General features: G+C 41.7%; 1 protein-coding gene across 1 annotated transcript; it reads left to right on the top strand.

Moving 5' to 3' along the window:
- Positions 1-316: 316 nt before the first annotated feature.
- On the top strand, positions 317-19845 carry LOC132400106 (uncharacterized). Its single transcript, XM_059981182.1, has 5 exons — positions 317-383; positions 6065-6303; positions 6408-6470; positions 7267-7403; positions 19597-19845. Exons 1-5 carry the CDS (start codon positions 317-319, stop codon positions 19715-19717), a joined length of 627 nt encoding a protein of 208 aa, XP_059837165.1. The 3' UTR covers positions 19718-19845.
- Positions 19846-19976: the final 131 nt, after the last annotated feature.

The following is a 19976-nucleotide window of genomic DNA, read 5'->3' as shown; positions in this document are numbered from 1 at the left end:
GAAATTTAACAGACCTTTCTTCACACAACTTACCCACACATGCATTCCACAATACTTGGCTTATTTCTCTCAGTAGCAGAATGTGCGTAAACTGTATTTATAGGGCAATTTTCTAAATAATTCCATATAAGTTACTCTTTCAGATCTTCACAAAATCTGTTCTAGAATGTCCTAGCATCTACTTCCAGTCTGCATGTATCCATATGTATAGATGGGGTGTATGGGGCGGCAGGGAAGGGTAGCACCTCTGGTGTGATGACTGTTGTACCTTCCGAGGGTCCTCACCTAGTACTCAGCTCTCACCTGTGACTCCAAGATGTTTGCATACAACAGTGGCCACATCCTGGGCACCAGCTACAACAGGTCAGCCAAACCAGCTGAGAGTAGCCTTTGGAGTTTTATTTGAACCCTCAGTGCCTTTGGGCTTGGATTTGGCAGACTGCATGGTGGAAGGCATTTCCCAGCATGCACTGTGGGGTGCAAAGAGCATGGCAAGAGATGTAGATTGCCCTGGTCATCCACTGCATCCTGACCGATCTACAGTTGTCTGGACTCTTGACTTGCTACTGGATCCAGATAGACTAGGATGAGAGTGTGAGGTTGACGACCTGCGCAACTCTCCTTCACTTTAATCAAACTCATGTGCAAGTCACAACATCACAAACATATCCACTCAAGGATGTTAGCCGTCCTCATCGTTTGTGATAGATGCACATACACAGACACATACATGTAACTGAAGTCCCCTGGAATAATTTTGGTAAATCAGAAGAGATATAGAAGAATATTCTTTCCAAAGCCTTACTATTGTTCCTAAGGTGTGCTGCCCAGAATTAGACACAAGATTCTGCTTGTCGCCAGCTCAGTGTTTCAGACATATTCTTCATATTCTCATTGCTTTCATACTCCTTGCTTCTATAAAACTAGGGATGTTGTTTCTTTTTTTAAAAAAAAATTTTCTGGACATGTCCTATCTCTTTCAATAAACTAAGTACAGTCGGCCCTCCTTATCCGCGGGGGATTGGTACCAGGAACCCCGCAGATACCAAAATTTGCGGATGCTCAAGTCCCTTATTTAACATGTATTAGTACGGTGGACATTAGGACTTGGCGGCACAGCTCTGAATCCGCAGTGTTCCTGTTCACGAAAATAATCACGATCGTGATTGAAAATAAGGTGGAAGTAATAAAGCGATTAGAAAGAGGTGAAATGCCATCGGTCATTGGAAAAGCATTAGGCTACAGTCGGTCAACGATCGGAACAATTTTAATGGAGAATGTGAAAAGCCCTGCCCCGATGAAAGCTACAATTATTACTAAGCAACGCAGTGGTTAAATTATTGAAATACCTATGTTTCTTAAGTGTTTTATATGCATAGAAAGATAAAATATGGACTGTATACTTAGAAAAACCTTTGACTAACTGACGTTAAATAATTCTGGATATACCTGTTCCGACTTCAAATCCAACTTAAAGACGGACTCAGGAATGGAACTCATTCATAACCCGGGGACTGCCTGTACTTTTAAGTCATTCCTAGATGACTTATAATACCTAATACAATGTAAATAGTTGTTATACTGTATTGTTTACCCAATAATGATAAGAAAAAATAGTCTGTATATGCTCAAGCAACGAGTGCTGGAGAGAGAACTTCCAGGTTTTCCCAATCCGTGGTTGGTTGACTCCATGGATAAGGAGGGCCAACTGTAAAGACTATTTTTAACTAATGTATCTTTTAGAACTGTGTCCTCTTTTGAGTTGTCTCCTCTCATTCTTAGTACCAAAATTGATTACTTAAAATTTCTCAGCCTTAAGTTTTAATCTGCCACATTCACCCATTCCACCAATCCGTCTGTTTTGAAATTCCTCCAGCAGTTCACTTTTTGTTCCAGGTTCCAGCATCTGCAGTCTCTCATGTCTACACTTAGACAGCAACTTCAAAAGCAAGGATTTACAGACCATGGACCATAATGGAGGATTGGTGAGACTCCTCTGCAGGCACAGACACACTAGGCCAAATAGCTTTATATCACTTTAGGTCAGTAGTTGGTAAGTTGATGGAGATCCTGAGAGGCAGGATTTATGAACATTTGAAGAGCCATTTATATAATTAGGAATAGTGCATGGCTTTGTCAAAGGCAGGTCATGTCTGACAATAGACAATAGGTGCAGAAGTAGACCATTCGGCCCTTCGAGCCTGCACCACCATTCTGAAATCATGGCTGATCATCTACTATCAATACCCGGTTCCTGCCTTGTCCCCAAATCCCTTGATTCCCCTATCCATTAGATACCTATTGAGCTCCTACTTGAAAGCATCCAGAGAACTGGCCTCCACTGCCTTCCGAGGCAGTGCATTCCAGACCCCCACAACTCTCTGAGAGAAGAAGTTTTTCCTTAACTCTGTCCTAAATGACCTACCCTTTATTCTCAAACCATGCCCTTTGGTACTGGACTCTCCCAGCATCTGGAACATATTTCCTGCCTCTATCTTGTCCAATCCCTTAATAATCTTATATGTTGCAATCAGATCCCCTCTCAAACTCAATTCCAGCGTATACAAGCCCAGTCTCTCGAACCTCTCTGCGTAAGACAGTCCGGACATCCCAGGAATTAACCTCGTGAATCTATGCTGCACTTCCTCTATAGCCAGGATGTCCTTCCTTAACCCTGGAGACCAAAACTGTACACAATACTCCAGGTGTGGTCTCACCAGGGCTCTGTACAAATGCAAGAGGATTTCCTTGCTCTTGTACTCAATTCCCTTTGTAATAAAGGCCAACATTCCATTAGCCTTCTTCACTGCCTGCTGCACTTGCTCATTCACCTTCAGTGACTGATGAATAAGTACTCCTAGATCTCTTTGTACTTCTCCCTTACCTAACTCTACACCGTTCAGATAATAATCTGCCTTCCTGTTCTTACTCTCAAAGTGGATAACCTCACACTTATTCACATTAAACATCATCTGCCAAGTATCTGCCCACTCACTCAGCCTATCCAAGTCACCCTGAATTCTCCTAACATCCTCATCACATATCACACTGCCACCCAGCTTAGTATCATCAGCAAACTTACTGATGTTATTCTCAATGCCTTCATATAAATCGTTGATGTAAATCGTAAACAGCTGTGGTCCCAATACCGAGCCCTGTGGCACCCCACTAGTCACCACCTGCCATTCCGAGAAACACCCATTCACCGTTACCCTTTGCTTTCCATCTGCTCACCAGTTTTCTATCCATGTCAATATCTTCCCCCCAATGCCATGAGCTCTGATTTTACCCACTAATCTCCTATGTGGGACCTTATCAAATGCCTTCTGAAAATCGAGGTACACTACATCCACTGGATCTCCCTTGTCTAACTTCCTGGTTACATCCTCAAAAAACTTCAATAGATTAGTCAAGCATGATTTGCCCTTGGTAAATCCATGCTGGCTCAGCCTAATCCTATCACTGCTATCTAGATATGCCACTATTTCATCTTTAATAATGGACTCTAGCATCTTCCCCACTACTGATGTTAGGCTGACAGGACAATAGTTCTCTGTTTTCTCCCTCCCTCCTTTCTTAAAAAGTGGGATAACATTAGCCATTCTCCAATCCTCAGGAACTGATCCTGAATCTGAGGAACATTGGAAAATGATTACCAATGCATCTGCAATTTCCAAGGCCACCTCCTTTAGTATCTTAGGATGCAGACCATCTGGACCTGGGGATTTGTCAGCCTTCAGTCCCATCAGTCTACTCATCACTGTTTCCTTCCTAATGTAAATCTGTTTCATTTCCTCTGTTAGCCTATGTCCTTGGCCAATCCATACACCTGGGAGATTGCTTGTGTCTTCCCTAGTGAAGACAGATCTAAAGTACTTATTAAATTCTTCTGCCATTTCTCTGTTTTCCATAACAATTTCACCCAATTCATTCTTCAAGGGCCCAACATTGTTCTTAACTATCTTCTTTCTCTTCACATACCTAAAAAAGCCTTTGTTATCCTCCTTTATATTCCTGGCTAGCTTGTGTTCGTACCTCATTTTTTCTCCCCGTATTGCTTTTTTAGTTAAGTTCTGTTGTTCCTTAAAAATTTCCCAATCATCTGTCCTCCCACTCACCTTAGCTCTGTCATACTTCCTTTTTTTTAATGCTATGTAATCTCTGACTTCCTTTGTCAACCACTGTGGCCCCTTCCCCCCCCCCCTTTGAATCCTTCCTTCTCCGGGGGATGAACTGATTTTGCACCTTGTGCATTATTCCCAAGAATACCTGCTATTGCTGTTCCACTGTCTTTTCTGCTAGGATATCCATCCAGTTAACTTTGGCCAGCTCCTCCCTCATGGCTCCATAGTTTCCCCTGTTCAACTGCAACACTGACACCTCTGATCTGCCCCATCCTTCTCAAATTGTAGATAAAAACTTATCATATTATGATAAGCCTGACAAGCCTGACTGAATTTTTTGAGTATGTAACTAAACATATTGATGAAGGTAGAGCTGTACATAGAGTGTATATGGATTTCAGCAAGGTATTTGATAACATGCAAGGCTTATTGAGAAAGTAAGGAGGCATGGGATCCAAGGGGACTTTGCTTTGTGGATCCAGAACCGGCTTGCCCACAGAAAGCAAAAAGTGGTTGTAGACAGGTCATATTCTGCATGGAGGTTGGTGACCAGTAGTGTACCTCAGGGATCTGTTCTGGGACCCCTACTCTGTGATTTTTATAAATGACCTGGATGAGGAAGTGGAGGGATGGACACAAAGTTGATGACCTGGATGAGGAAGTGGAGGGATGGACACAAGTTGCTGATGACACAAAGTTGGACGTGTTGTGGATAGTGTGGAGGGCTGTTAGAGGTTACAAGGGGACACTGATAGGATGCAAAACTGGGCTGAGAAGTGGCAGATGGAATTCAACCCAGATAAGTGTGAAGTGGTTCATTTTGGTAGGTCAAATACAATGGCAGAATATAGTATTAATGATAAAACACCTGACAGTGTGGAGGATCAGAGGGATCTTGAGGTCCGAGTCCATAGGACACTCAAAGCTGCTTCGCAGGTTGACTCCGTGGTTGAGAAGGCATATGGTGCATTAGCCTTCATTAACCGTGGGATGAGTTCAAGAAATGAGTGGTAATGTTACAGCGATATAGGATCCTGGTCAGAACCAACTTGGAGTACTGTGCTCAGTTCTGGTCACCTCACTACAGGAAGGATGTGAAAACTATAGAAAGAGTGCAGAGGAGATTTAGGAGGACATTGCCTGGATTGAGGAGCATGCCTTATTAGAACAGGTTGAGTGAACTCAACCTTTTCTCCTTGGAGCAACAGAGTACGAGAAGTGACCTGATAGAGGTGTATGAGATGCTGAGGGGCATTGATCATCCAGATCATTTATAAAAAGTCAGAGACTTTTTCCCAGGGCTGAAATGGCTAACATGAGGGGGCACACTTTTAAGGTGCTTGGAAGTAGGTACAGAGGTTATGTCAGGGTCAAGTTTTTTTAAATGCAGAGAGTGGTGAGCATGTGGAATGGGCTGCAAGTGGTGGAACCGAATATGATAGGGTCTTTTAAGAGACTCCTGGATGGGTACATAGAGCTTAGAAAAATAGCAGACTATGGGTAAGCCTAGGTAGTTTTAAGGTAAGGACGTGTTCAGCATAGCACTGTGGGCTGAAGGGCCTGTACTGTGCTGTAAGTTTTCTACGTTTCATCTGAAAAAGGGTACCTTTGTTAGGACCTCCAGAGAAGTGAATGTGGATCTCTTCAAAACAATGAAGAATAGAAGACCCATACCAGACATCCATAGAATGAAAAAGAAACATGCTGAAGTACTGATAAGCAAATGGAATGTTGTCTTTTGATGCAAATGATAATATAACTAAATGATAGTAGCAAATTATGATTAAATTATGACTGGAAGAGGAAGCAAACCCTCAGCTCCCTGTAGCCCCGGTGAGTTTGATTTACTGGAGAGGAGGGGACACAGCAGTAGCTGTACGCCGCTGCGACGAAAAGCCAGAGGGGGGAACCGGTACCTGTGGCCTTACCGAGTCTCACAGGGGTGGAGATCGGAGGCCGACGGGAGGGACAGCCGCTGACAGGCCGCAGGGCCGTCACCTCGCCTCATCGGACCGGACAGCTGCAGTTTGTGACGCGGCCTGGGCCGGGCAAGGCAACGGCCGCCACCCAAACCCCTCGCCTCCAAAGTTTTCCCGCTGAAAACCCATCGCCAAGAATGGGGTCGAGCTCCCGGTTCCCAGCGCCGCCACCGGACCCAGCTCACCCACCCGCAGCACAGGTAAGAGCGAGAGCTGGCCCCAGCAGCGGAGAGGGCAAGTCTGACGGGGGTGGTTAAGAACAACAGTCCCGCCTTACGCTCTCGCTCCCTCTTGTTGCTTCCAGGGTAACGCCAAGCCAGAGACACCCAAGGACTACTTCCACCAGGACGTCAAACACCTGAAGCAGGTAGACCCGGGAGGGGCGTGCGCTCCCGCCCTGGCCTCGCCGCTCACCACGTGCCCGCGCTCAATCACCAATCGCCCGCCCCGTGCCTGCGCTCAATCACCAATCGCCCGCCACGTGCCCGCGCTCAATCACCAATCGCCCGCCACGTGCCCGCGCTCAATCACCAATCGCCCGCCACGTGCCCGCGCTCAATCACCAATCGCCCGCCACGTGCCCGCGCTCAATCACCAATCGCCCGCCAGCCCGTCCCTCCCTTCCCTCCTCTGCCCGTGACGCTCCGCTCCCCCTGAATTCGGCGCTCCTTCACCCTCAGCTGTCGTCGTCCTTGCTCTGCTTCGATGGCCTGTCCTCCATCCTCATCTGCTTTCCCTCACCGGTTATGTGGCAGATACCTGCACTGGTTAGTATGCCCTCGATGAGTCGGGTCTCTCCAGCGTGGAGCCTAGCCTGGGACGGGGTTGGCAAATACATTTCACAAACCACGAATTAACTAACGGTGTTTGGTAAATGATTCTGTGACCACAATGTCAGACCATCGATAATGCTGTTTAAAATTACGACTTTTGTTCATCCAGTTCAGTTGTCATTATAACAGAACCTTTCAGCTACAATGGTGGAGGAGCTTTCAGGGAGACTGGGGAAGTGAGGGAACCTCCCCACCCAGTTCTGTGAGCTCTCAGGAATATCAGTTGAGAAGAAGAGGAAACTCGAGCTCACCTCTGCAAACAATATAGTATACCCCCCCCCCCCCCGCGTTAACGACCCTAATGATTTGTTTGTTGTCTAATTTATGCAGATACGGAGGGATCTCAAAGTATTGCAAATGTTTAATTGTTTGAATGAAAAGCTCTTTCTCCTGCAACAAGTAGTAACTGAAAGTTGGAAAATGTTGCAGATGGACAAGTGTTACTACCATTACCTCTGCACTTCTAGGTGAGGAAACACAAACAAGTGGATAAGCAGATAAGCTTGCTAGTTTAAGAGGGCATATGTAAATATTGTGAAATTAACAGTGTATACAAATTAGGAACAGGAGTAAATTATAGTCCCTTTAACCTAAGCCCATTCTATTTGCAAAGCAACTTCAGTTTTATCACAGTCTTTGTTTTAATATACCCAGTGAACCATGGTGATAGCTGTGGCTCAGATGCTTGCACTCTCTCCTCTCTGAGAAGGAAGGTTCTGGGTTCATGCTTCTTGGGTAATGACATAATCTGAGTTTTAATATAGCTCTGTAGTGCTCAGGCAGCGCTGATTTGGGACTAAATTGGGACTAGCACCGTGGTTGGCATGGGTGAGCCTCTTGTCTTCCCGTTTTACTCTATGACTTTAGGTGTTGCCTTTTGATAGACATTAACCAGGGAGTCTTGTGTAAAACACTCCACGATATTATTTGTAAGGCTTTGGCTTTCTAATTTACATATAATATCTTTCAGCCAGCACATGATCTGGTTATTATTTCATAACTGTTTAAACTTGTATGCAGATTATCTGCATTGTTCTCATTATTATAGTAGTGACGTTGGTTTACTGAATATTACAGCAAATTTGAAGGATTTTGCAGAGGCAGCGTTGTCAGTGTCATTCCTGGGCCTTGAGAAGCCTACTGAAGGTGGTATAAACCTCAGAAGCAGAGAGAATGGCAGGGATCACAGCTGTCCAGGAGACAATGAGTTTTGAGCTGTGTTTGACCTTCAAAGACAGTTGCTCAAATGCTATACAATGAATGCACTGGTGCTTTCACTGAGAGATAGCTCCTGAGATATGGAAAATAAGCTTTATTTTCCAGGGTTTTAAGTTTTTTCTTTGTTATTTATCATTTAGGCAGGAGCAGGTTTGTAATGGATAATTGTTTTACAAATGTTAGAAGTAAAACTAATTGTCTCACTCCGAGGCTGTAATTACACACAATTGGCTTCGTTGGGCAAGCTACCTAGATGGCTCTATATTCCCACAACAAACACTATTCTGATCTTTACCATGGAAAGAGATTACCAGGTGGGCAGAGGAAAAGAAATAGCACTTTGGGAGATTGTCAGATCGTGAAGGGTGGTAACTAAAAGCAAGTCTTCACTGAAGTTACTTTACTTACCTCGACAATTTCACTGATGGAGCCACGTGCTTCACCCAGAAGTGCATGGAAAATGTTGTCCCCCAGAAGTCGTCAGGGTCTTCCTGAACCAGAAACCCTGGATCAATAGTTCAGTGCAAGTGGCAATTACAGCACGACATAGAGCTTACATTGCTGGCAATCAACTAGAGCTGAAGAAAACCAGCTGTGATCTGCGCAAAGCAATCAAGGCTACAAACAACAATATAGGGAGAAGATTGAGTCAAGATTCATAACAAATAGTACACGTGACTTGTGGCAAAGGCTGCATATAATCGCAAACTTTAATGACAAACGTTGTGGCGCCACCAACATTGCTGTCTCTCTCCCAGATGAGCTCAATCGCTTTTATGCTCAGTTCAATGCCGCTAACTCTGAGCCTCTGAGGAACCGCTACAACCTGCAACCGAATCATCCCTGAGGCTGTGATACACAGATGTTTCCAATGAGTGGACAGTTGTGAGGCTGCGGGACCAGATGGCATCCCAGGGCGAGTACTTAGGATGTGTGCAGCACAACTGGCAGCTGTGTTTATAGACATTTTTAATCTCTCCCTCTCCCAGTGTAGAGTGCCCTCCTGCTTCAAATTATCCATCATTGTCCCTGTACCAAAAAAGACCAACATAACATGCCTGAATGACTGGTTTTCTGTTGCACTCATCTCAATAATAAGCAAATGCTTTGAGAAGCTGATCAAGGATTACATCTGCAGCATGCTACCTACCAGCCAAACTGGACCCCCTACAATTCGCCTACCAACACAACTGATCAACATGATGGCACAATAGCTACTGCTCTACATACTGTCCTGACACATCTGGAGAAGAAAGACGCTTATGTGAGAGTACTGTTCTTGTACTACAGTTCAGCATTCAACATCATAGTTCCATCCAGGCTCAACAAGAAGCTCAGAGACCTCGGCCTTGACCCTGCCTTGTGCAGCTGGATCTTGGACTTCTTGTCAAATTGCTAGCATGCTGTAAAAGTAGTTTCCTTCACCTCCAACCCTCTGACTCTTAATACAGGAGCTCCTCAGGGCTGTGTACTGAGTTCTCTCCTGTACTCCCTGTATACTCATGATTGTATTGCCACCCACAGCTCCAATCTGCTAATTAAATTTGCTGACAACACTACATTGATTGGCCTTATCTCAAACAATAATGAGGTGGCCTACAAGGAAGAAGTCATCTCTGACACAGTGGCGTCATAAAAACAGCCTTCCCTCAATGTCGCAAAAACAAAGTAGCTGGTTGTGGATTACAGGAGGAATGGAGACAGGCTAACCCCTATTGACATCAATGGATCTGGGGTTGAAAGGGTAAACAGCTTCAAGTTCCTTAGCATTCACATAACCGAGGACCTCACGTGATCTGTGCACATCAGCTGTGGTGAAAAAGGCACAACAGTGTCTCTCTCACCTCAGGCAGTTGAGGAAGTTTGGTATGAGCTCCCAATTCCTAAGAACTTCCTACAGGGGCACAGTTGAGAGCATTCTGACTGTCTGCATCACCAACAGGCTCAGGGACAGCCTCTTCCACCAGGCCATCAGACTGATGAACTCACACTGATTTGAGTATACTCTATATTACATTGACTGTTCTATTTATTATAAATTATTATAAACTACTATGATTGCACATGATGTAACATAAAGATTTTACTCCTCGTGTATGTGAAGGATATAAGAAATAAAGTCAATTCAATTTCTCACTGGATTGGTAAGCTGTTAACCTTAATTATTCTTTAACTTTACTTGACTTTGAAAAGGTAATGTGGAACTATCATTTTGTTGTTGGTTTTTGACTCAGTTTTGATCCAGCAATAAATTTCCCAGAGACTTAGGTGCATTATTTGTTGAGAAACCAGGAAAAGATGATGAGCCTGCTATCCTTCTATGTCAAAGGTCTGCCTTTATTTCTTTTATTTGACACCCACAGTGGGGTAAGAACACAATGAGAATTTTAAGTTATATCGAACTCTAGGTCAGATAAATTTGAAAGAAGGATTCTAGGTGGTAGAGGTCATGAATTTAAGAATTGCTGTGAAAGGTGAGTTGTTGTGTGCTTTGTAGATGATACACTCTGCAGCCACAGTGTGCTTGTGAAGAAGAGAATGAATCTTTTAATGTGGTGGATTTGCTTTATTCTTAAGAGGATTGCTTTATTCTAAATGGAGCTTGACTATTGCATCCAGGGAATTGAAGTGTTCTCTATTGCACCCTGATGCCTTGTGAGTTAATCATTGCAGGACACCTTTTGTAGACTCGTTTTTTCAAAACTACTTTATTCATAAAATATACAACAAAACATTTGAGATTGTTATTTCATTTAATGTACCAGGCCAATTAATACACTCATATTACTTGTCAATATCATTAATGTTTCATTCCCAAACATATCATAAGTGAAACATTTGAAAGGTTGTTACATTGGGCCAGCTGTTCAACGTCCAGTTGCAGTGGGAGTGTAGACTGTGGTCCTTCTTCGTAGAGCCTTTGCTGGGGCTGCATGAACCCTTGGTACATGCCTCAGCATACTCTGCTGAATGTGGAAAGTGCCAGTTAGCAGCATTCACTTGTGGATATCTTGCATTAAAATACTGAATGTTTTCAGGAGACCAAACTATATATTTCACCTTCCAGCAGATTTTTTTTTCAGTTACATCCCTGGAAGCAACCCATAGAACAGCAAGTCCTCTGTTATGCAGCTTTTTGGGATGAACTACTCATTGCAACACATGTATAATGCCGAAGAAACTCAGCAGGGCAGGCAGCATATATGGAAAAGAGTACAGTCTGCACTTCAGGCCCAGACTCTTCAGGACTCCTGGCAGCCTCCAACCTGATAATATGAACATTGATTTTCCTAACTTCTGGTAATGCCTCTGCCCCTCTCCTTCACCATTCCCATACCCATTTCCCTCTCTCACCCTCACATTACCTGCCCATCACCTCTCTCTGGTGCTCCTTCCCTTCCCTTTCTTACACGACCTTCTGTCCTCTTCTGTTAGAATTTCCCCTTCTCCAGCCCTTTATCTCTTTCACCAATCAACTTCCCAGCTCTTTACTTTACCCCTCCCACCCCTCCTGGTTTCACCTACCATCTTCCCATCTCCTCAGCTTCTTACTCTGACTTCACATCTTTTTTCTCCAGTCCTGATGAAGGTCTCAACCCAAAACATTGATTGTTTATCTGGCCCATCGAGTCTGCTCTGTTATTCAATCATGGCTGAACCTTTTTCTTTTTTCTCCTCCTCAACCCCAGTTCCTGGCCTTCTTCCCATAACCTTTGATGCCATGTCCAATTAAGAATCTATCAATCTTTGCCTTAAATATGCCCAATGACCTGGCCTCCACAGCTGCATGTGGCAACAAATTCACCACCCTTTGGCTAAAGAAGTTTCTCCGGATCTCTGTTTTGAAAGGGCACCCCTCTATCCTGAGGCTATGCCCTCTTGTCCTAGATTCTCCCACCATGGGAAACATCCTTTCTACATCTACTTTGTCTAAGCCTTTCAACATTTGATGGATTTCAATGAGATCCCCCTCATCCTTTCCAATAGATGCTGCCTGGCCTGCTGAGTTCCTCCAGCATTGTGTGTGTTGCTTGGATTTCCACCATCTGCAGATTTTCTTTTGTTTTTGAATAGACCATTGCATCCTTCTTAGAAATCGCACAGTCCACAAGGAGTTAGTTGGCCATCTCATGCACAATGGCCATTTCAAGGGCAGCCTTTTGTAACCTCACTAGTTGATCAAGTTGAGTTTCTGGCCATTGATAATCTGCAGAAAGCTAATGGTGGATTTAGTTATGGTAATACCATTGACTACTAAGGCAGTTGGGTTACTCTTATTAAAAATGTATATTGCCTGACTTGTGGCACAATTGTTACTTGCCTCTTATCAGATTGTAACTGGATATTGCCCAGTTTGCTCAATTACTTTATCTGAGGAGTTGAGTTGATCTAAATATTAATCAGCAAACAGCATGCTGTTTGCTTTATGATGGTCATTAATGAAGTGTGTGACAATAACTTCATTTAGCGGTTATTCACATTTTGGGTTACTGGATTTGGTGCAGCAAGTGAATTTATTCTCCTTGTATCCTGCAGTGCCTTTTTCTGTCATCATTCAGAAATTTCTGAGTGCTTCTAATCCTCCAGTGGAGGTGAAATCGGGAAACCTTGGGTCCCACACCACAAGGTTCAGGAACAGTTATTACCTTCAACCATCAGGCTCCTGAACTGTGGATAACTTCATGCTCTTCAACACTGAACCAATTCCACAACCTTTAAGGACTCACTCTACAACTTGTGTTCTCATTATTATGTATCTATTTATTTATTATTTTTGTATTTTCACAGTTTGACTTCTTTTACAGGGGTTATTTGTCGGTCATTGTAGTTTTTCATTGATTCTATTGTACTACTTTGTTCTACTGTGAATGTCTGCAAGAAAATGAATCTCAGGGTAGTATGTGGTGACATACAATACTGTACAAAAGTCTTAAGCACCCTAGATTTTCACATAAATTTTGTTTTAGATGTTTATTTTTTATCTTCTACTTTAGTGTCAGTAGAAAAGAAGACATTTCAGATTTCTATTCATTTTCCACAAATATGTGAGATTCATTATTTTAAAAAAAGTAACATATTAAATAATAGACTATTTTTAAAATACAAACTTGAATACTTCATAGTTATATAGCCCAGTTCATGATTAAACAAAGTAAACAAACTGGATGCTAATGATCAATAACATAAGGTAAGTGAACTAAACTGATTAACTGAAACAAGTGGATGTAGAAGAAACCAAACTGGGTGAAGGACTACCAAACTAAAACATGAAGGTGTGGCAGATGTGACAGTTCAACTTTCAAATAATCAATTCTTACATTATGGCATGAGTGAGCATAGCAATAAGACACAAAGTGGTTATCCTACATCAGCAAGGTCTCTCTAAAGCTGAAATTTCATGGCAGACAGGAGCTTCAAGATGTGCTGTCCAAGCTCTTTTGAAGAAGCACAGAGAAATGGACAGGGTTGAGGACCAGAAAGGTAGTGGGCGGCCACGGAAAATGAAGGCAGCAGATGAGAGGTACATCAAAACTGATGCCCCGTCTAAATCAGAAGTCCAGCAGTGCTATCAGCTCTAGACTTTCAAAAACCATGGAGCTCAAGTACACCCTCTGCAGTTTGGAGAAGTCTTGCCAGAAGTGGTCATGGAAGAGTTGCTGCCAAAAAGCCATTCCTCCTAAGTGGAAACAAGGCCAAGAGACTCACCTACACACAAAAACACACGGAAGGCAAGAGGATTGTGTTGAACAATGACAGCAAGTGCTGTGGACTGACAACAAAATTTGAATTTTTGGCTCAAACAGGAGGCAGTTTATTCAAGAAGGGCTGGACAGCACTCTGAATGAGTGTCTGAAGCCAACAGAGAAACACAGAGGAGGTTCCCTGCAGATTCGGGGCTGAATTTCTGCAAATGGAGTTGGTGATCCTGTCAGAATTAATGGAATCCTCAATGCTGAGAAGTACAAGCAGACTCTCATCCATCACGCAATACCACCAAGGAAGTGTTTGATCAATTCTACATTCGTTCTACAGCAGGACAATGACCCCAACACACGGCCAAGGCCATAAAGAACTATCTTTAGTGAGAAGAAGAACAAAGAGTTCTGCAGCAGATGATATGACCTTTACAGAGCTCTGATCTCAAAACATCGAGGCTATATGGAGAGACAAGTGTAATAAAGATAGCCAAAGTCAGCTGAAGAACTGTGGCAAATTCTCCAAGATGCTTGGAACAACCTACCAGCTGATTTTCTTATAAAACTGCACTGCCGTATACTTAAGAGAATTGATGCAGTTTTAAAGGCAAAGGGTGGTCACACCAAATATTGATATAATTTCTTACTGTTTCCCGCTCTTTATAGTAACTTTTTGGTAGTTAGAAACTTATAATTTCATTATTTTTGAAAGCATCTTCACTTTACAGATTTTTACATGAGCCAAAGACTTGCACAGTACAGTATGGACTTTGATAATAAATTTACTTTGAACTTTGAAGTGGAACTTTAAATCCTTTCAATACTTGGCTTCTTAAGTATAACATTACTGAGCTTCCAGCTGATAGGATTCCAGACAGACCATTTTAATTTTAACACAAATTCTGTATTTGTATATATAAAACCACGCTTGAAAAATGTTCCACCTCGCTTTTAATACTCTATCTGAATCCCTAATTCTCCATATTTGTTTAGGTTATAATCATTTACTGTTAATGTCACGTTTTCTCATGATGGAAGAAATATGTTCTGACTCTCAGAGCAATCCCAATCTCTCACTTACTTACCTTTAACCTATTCAGTTATACATGCCCATCCACTCCACTCTGATTCTCCTGTCACCAACCTACTATACACTAGAAACAATTAATCCACTCTTTTGACTTTAAGATCTGGGAGGAAACCTATACAATCAGTGGCGGGAATGTGCATGTTCACACAGACAGCACCAGAGGTCAGAATTGAACACGTTGCTGGAGGTATGAGGTGGCAGCACTTAATGCTGCTCTTTTTATTCTTCTCCTGAACTGTATTATCTCATTTTTCTGCATTAGGATATCAGCTCCCAACTATTCACACAACCTTTTTATCTACTCTACCCCAATTTAATATTTCCATGTATAAGAATTTCTGTATCATCTGAAAAACTGGTACTGTTTCATGATTAGCCTGTGCTCAGTTTATTTAGATAAGCTAGAAGAGTAAAATTCTGTTTAAATGTTTCACTTTTAAAGATGTCCACTAACCACAGGTCTTTATTTTCTATTATTTAACCAACCTTTAAACCTGTCACTACATTCCTGCCTACAATTAATTTTAATAACCAGCCTTCATTCACATAACATCCAGTACATTTCCCTTGTTAAGTACATTCCATTAATTTTGTCAGATGTAATATGCTAACAGGTCTTCGATGTCCAATGTCATTTGAAGTGAGGATTAATTTTTTTATTCTGTGAGTCTAGAAAGTGAATTTATCTTTATTCTTATGTGAATGAATAGGAGTCCTCAACCTCCTGACTGATTTGTATATTTGAACCAGAAGATAATCTTGCAAATGATGTGCACATTACACTCAGTGGCCACTTTATTAGGTACACCTGCTTATTAATATCTAATCAGCCAATCATGTAGCAGCAGCCCAATGCATAAAAGCATGCAGACGTGGTCAAGAGGTTTGGCTGTTGTTCAGACCAAAGATCAGAATTGGGAATAAATATGATCAAGGTGACTTTGATCGTGGAATTTTTGTTGGTGACAGGTACAAAATGCTAGAGGAACTCGACAAGTCAGACAACATTTATTGATGGGAATAAACAGTCAATGTTTTGGGCTCAGATCCTTCATCAGGACAGGAAAGGAAGAGGGGAGAAGCCAGAATAAAAAGGTAGGGGGAGAGGTAGGATGCTCCTCTGCCTCAAAGTTCTCTGGAATCTGATTTTGGGGAAAAAAAAGCATGCGATGGAGAAGTAGTTTGCAGGAATGTGAGAATCGGTGTGTAGCACTTTTAGAGCAGCGCTCCTGACTCCCAAGCATTATGCTGTTCCTGGAATTCAAGTTATCATGCTGGTGAAACCCCTTTTTAACTGGGCGTTCTCTAGATATGCAGCTTGTTAGCCCCTCGCTAACAGTCACTGGACTCAGCAGTAAGAAAATCACCTTTGTCAGACTCCGTATGTCTAGGATCGATATGACTTGGGTCCCATCAAACCTGGGATGTTGGGATGTCTCGCCCATCTGAACCCCGATCTGTGTGAATACTGTGTAATTACTGCCCCCAAACATGCAGCCATCGGCAAGAAATAACAGACTGTACACTGCATACAGCTATAAAGAAAGTAAGTATTTACAGATTTCAGCTTTATCAAACAGTAGGAAAAAGAAAAGTATAAATATAAAAAGGGCCCATTACAGTTAACCCAATCCAAATGTGCACATAAGTTGGAGCTCATCTCGAAGTTGTCTTTAAGGCACGCGCTGGACTCACGGTCTGCATGAAAGTCCACATCATCTGAATCTTGCTTGAAATCCATCTCAAATGAATGGGCTCCCCCCACGGGAGTATTGGTTCTTCCTACTTGAAGCCATTCATCTGCACAAAGCACCTTGTGTCATAGGAATGGCATCCTCAGCCATCTTCCTTCCTGTCTTGTCCCAGCTCCTGTCAAAAAGACCATGACTCATACCAGTGTTCTTCACTCTATCCAGCATTTTCTAGAACCTTCTCCCAATCACCTTCCTGATTGGATGACATTACATTCCTAAGCATGAAGATCACAGCCTCTTTAGCTCAAACGCAAACATGCTGAAAGCACAACAGTCTACTCTTACAGAATGAAATACCTACACCATAGAATAAAAGTCCTTAACTCGGGTGTTACACTGGTTATCATGATGCTTGTTTTTATTTCCATACATCAGTTTTATAAAACTCCTTGAAATTGAAATAAAATTGAATCTAAATACATAATTAAGCCATGATAAAAATTAATCAGCTGGATGAATGTTGTAGTATAACAGCTGTTATCAGTAAAAATATACACAGAAAATAATTGCATATATAAATTAGATTTAATATTCTTAAATAGGTTGGTACTGAAGCACAATGTCTAAGTTTACATGAGTTCAATGTTGGAGTGCTTCAGGATATACATATTCCTTTTGAATCCAGTATAAAAATGTATAGATTGTTTTTATCTCCAACTCTGGAGCAACCAATAGGTAGCTGATCATAGGACAAGCATTAGTTTTTAAGAATAAGTCCAACAACTTTTAATGATTCCTCTTCAATCTTGCTCATAGCAAAACTAAATTGAACAAGGAAGTGAAGTCTCTTGCATTGATAAATTAGATCATAGGGGATAATTGGTATCGGAGGGATGGGGACATTTCACCTATCATCATTGTAGCCACAGTTACATGTAGTATTTTTTTAACTGACGAACTTGTGCCATTGCAAACTGTTTGTGGATCTAAATTCCTGAGCAGCATGATTTATTCAAGGTTACGTGATTGCACAGCAAGTGATGACAGAAGTTTTAAAAGTTCAACAAGAACATGTATAGCTTCATCAATGTCTGCCATGCTGTCAATAGATTTATATTGTAAAAGTTCTCCAGTAAGGTTGGAGAAATTCATGGATGGCCTAAGCTGCTTCATACTTTGATGCTAAAATTGCTCTTTCTTGCAACATTGGTAATTTTAATAGTGTGGAGTGACATTTGGGAAAACACTTTATATTAAATCAAGAAATAAGGAAACAATTCAGCCCAGGTATTTCATTAAAATAATTCCTATTGTGAGTCTTCATGTTTAATTTCTGTGTTTCCTGGTTTGAGTAAATATGAACCAAAAGCGCTCATAGATAATCATCTGTCAGCTGTGCTCACCTTCAGGTTTTCAAATGTAATTGTTTTATTTTCCCAAGTATACAGTGCTTTAAATTAGTCTTTCAATCCTATAAATGTAATGTGAAACTGAAAGAGTACAGAGAAAATTTTCAAGGATGTTGATGGGATTTGAGGACTTGAGTTACAGGGAAACTTGAATAGGTTAGGACTTTATTCCCTGGAGCGTAGGATAATGAGAGATTTGAAAAGGGTATAGATAGAGTAAATACAAACAGGCTTTTTTCCACTGAGGTTGGATGAGACTGGAACTAGAGGTCATAGGCTAAGGGTGAAAGGTGAAATATTTAAGGGGAACCTGAGGGGGAACTTCACTCAGGGTATTGCAAGTGTGGAATGAGCTGCCATTGGGAGTGGTGGATGTGGGTTTGATTAGAATATTTAAGAGAAGTTTTGATAAGTACATGGATTGGAGGGATGTGGAGGTCTATAGTCCAAATGGGGGTTGATATGATGGGGCAGAATAACAGTTTGGCACAAACTAGATAGGCTGAAGGGCATTTTTTTTCTGTGCTATAGCGCTCTGTGACTCTAATAGCAAATTAAGAAAATAAACTCTCGGAGTCACCAGGAGACGCTCATGGAGTGAGCACTGTTTTAGATTTGCTCCATAACCTTTACTTTTTTAAACTATGATCACCCTTATTTAACTTATTTTTACCCACACCAGAAGATTCTTGTTACTTCTTTGGACTTGTATTTAAGAGGGTACTCTGAATTTTGAAGAAATGAGTACTGAAATGACTTTAAGATCTAAAGGGCGAGACCCTGGGAAAGATTCTAACGGCAATGGAAAGAAAAAAAAGACTGATCCTAAGCGTACTGAATTGACTTATGATACAATATTGGAGCTCTTGAATGAAAAATTTGAAGAAAATAAACTCATTCAATCAAAAACATTGAAAAAATATGATTCCTTTTTTGTAAACAGTCTCATTATATCTAAAGCATTAACTCAGTTATTTCTTTTCTATATAAAGTTCTAACTGGTTTAAATTGTAGGTTGTCTCCGTCATAAATTTAGTGCACAAATTGTCAATTTTTCTTTGTGGTTCGGGAAAACCAAAAGTACTCGGTTCAGGTCCACCCAAATTTATTACCTCAGGTCTGAAAAAAGTCTTCTAAATTTTGGAATTGAATTGCTTTATTGTTGTCACATGTAGATACAGTGTAAAAACTTGTCTTGCCTACTGTTCATACAGATCAGATCATTATACAATGCATTGAGGTAGAACAAGATAAAACAGTATTAAACTTAAGGTGTCGAATACCTGCTGCGGGGGGGGGGGGGCAGGGGTGTAGAAAAACAGTGTAATATGCATACTTATGTGGAATATCACTTATATAAATTTCATATTTCTGGGTTGTTTCATTACTGAGTTATGCACAGGGCACAAAGGCATTCTGTATGACATACACTATGTACTTTCAAAGAGGCTTTCAGGTCAATCTATTCTTTATCCACATCTTTCTGTTTCTTATTTTAATGAAGCAACCCACACCCTGCCTTTGCTCTTGACTGTTATCTTTTTTTTCCTCAGATTTTTCCAATGGCTTCCTGAGCGTATCCCATTTGTGTATCGTAGAACTATGTGCCGACCTTCACTGTGTCGATCAGTGAGGCGTTGCTGCACTCGATCTTGCTGGGAAAGCTTGCAGTAATTGGTGAGTTCAAAGAAATCAGACACCCAGACGTAATCCCCAGCAGCCTAGCTGTGTCACAGTACAAGGCTCTTAGGCCTGGAATTTAACTATTGCATCTCTTCGGCAAAAGCACATCACACCAATTTCTCTTAAGTGAACCATTGCTGAATCTATGCCAGGAAGGAACAGCTCAAATTAACTACACCCAGATTACCTACCCCAACACCACACACCTTACTTATCCCAAAGCATTTAATCCTGCACCCTCATTCCAACA

Source organism: Hypanus sabinus, chromosome 9, assembly GCF_030144855.1.
Source record: "Hypanus sabinus isolate sHypSab1 chromosome 9, sHypSab1.hap1, whole genome shotgun sequence".
Classification (NCBI taxonomy): domain Eukaryota; kingdom Metazoa; phylum Chordata; class Chondrichthyes; order Myliobatiformes; family Dasyatidae; genus Hypanus; species Hypanus sabinus.
The sequence above is the reverse complement of the archived record's forward strand: the minus strand, read 5'-3'. Positions and strand labels throughout refer to the sequence as shown.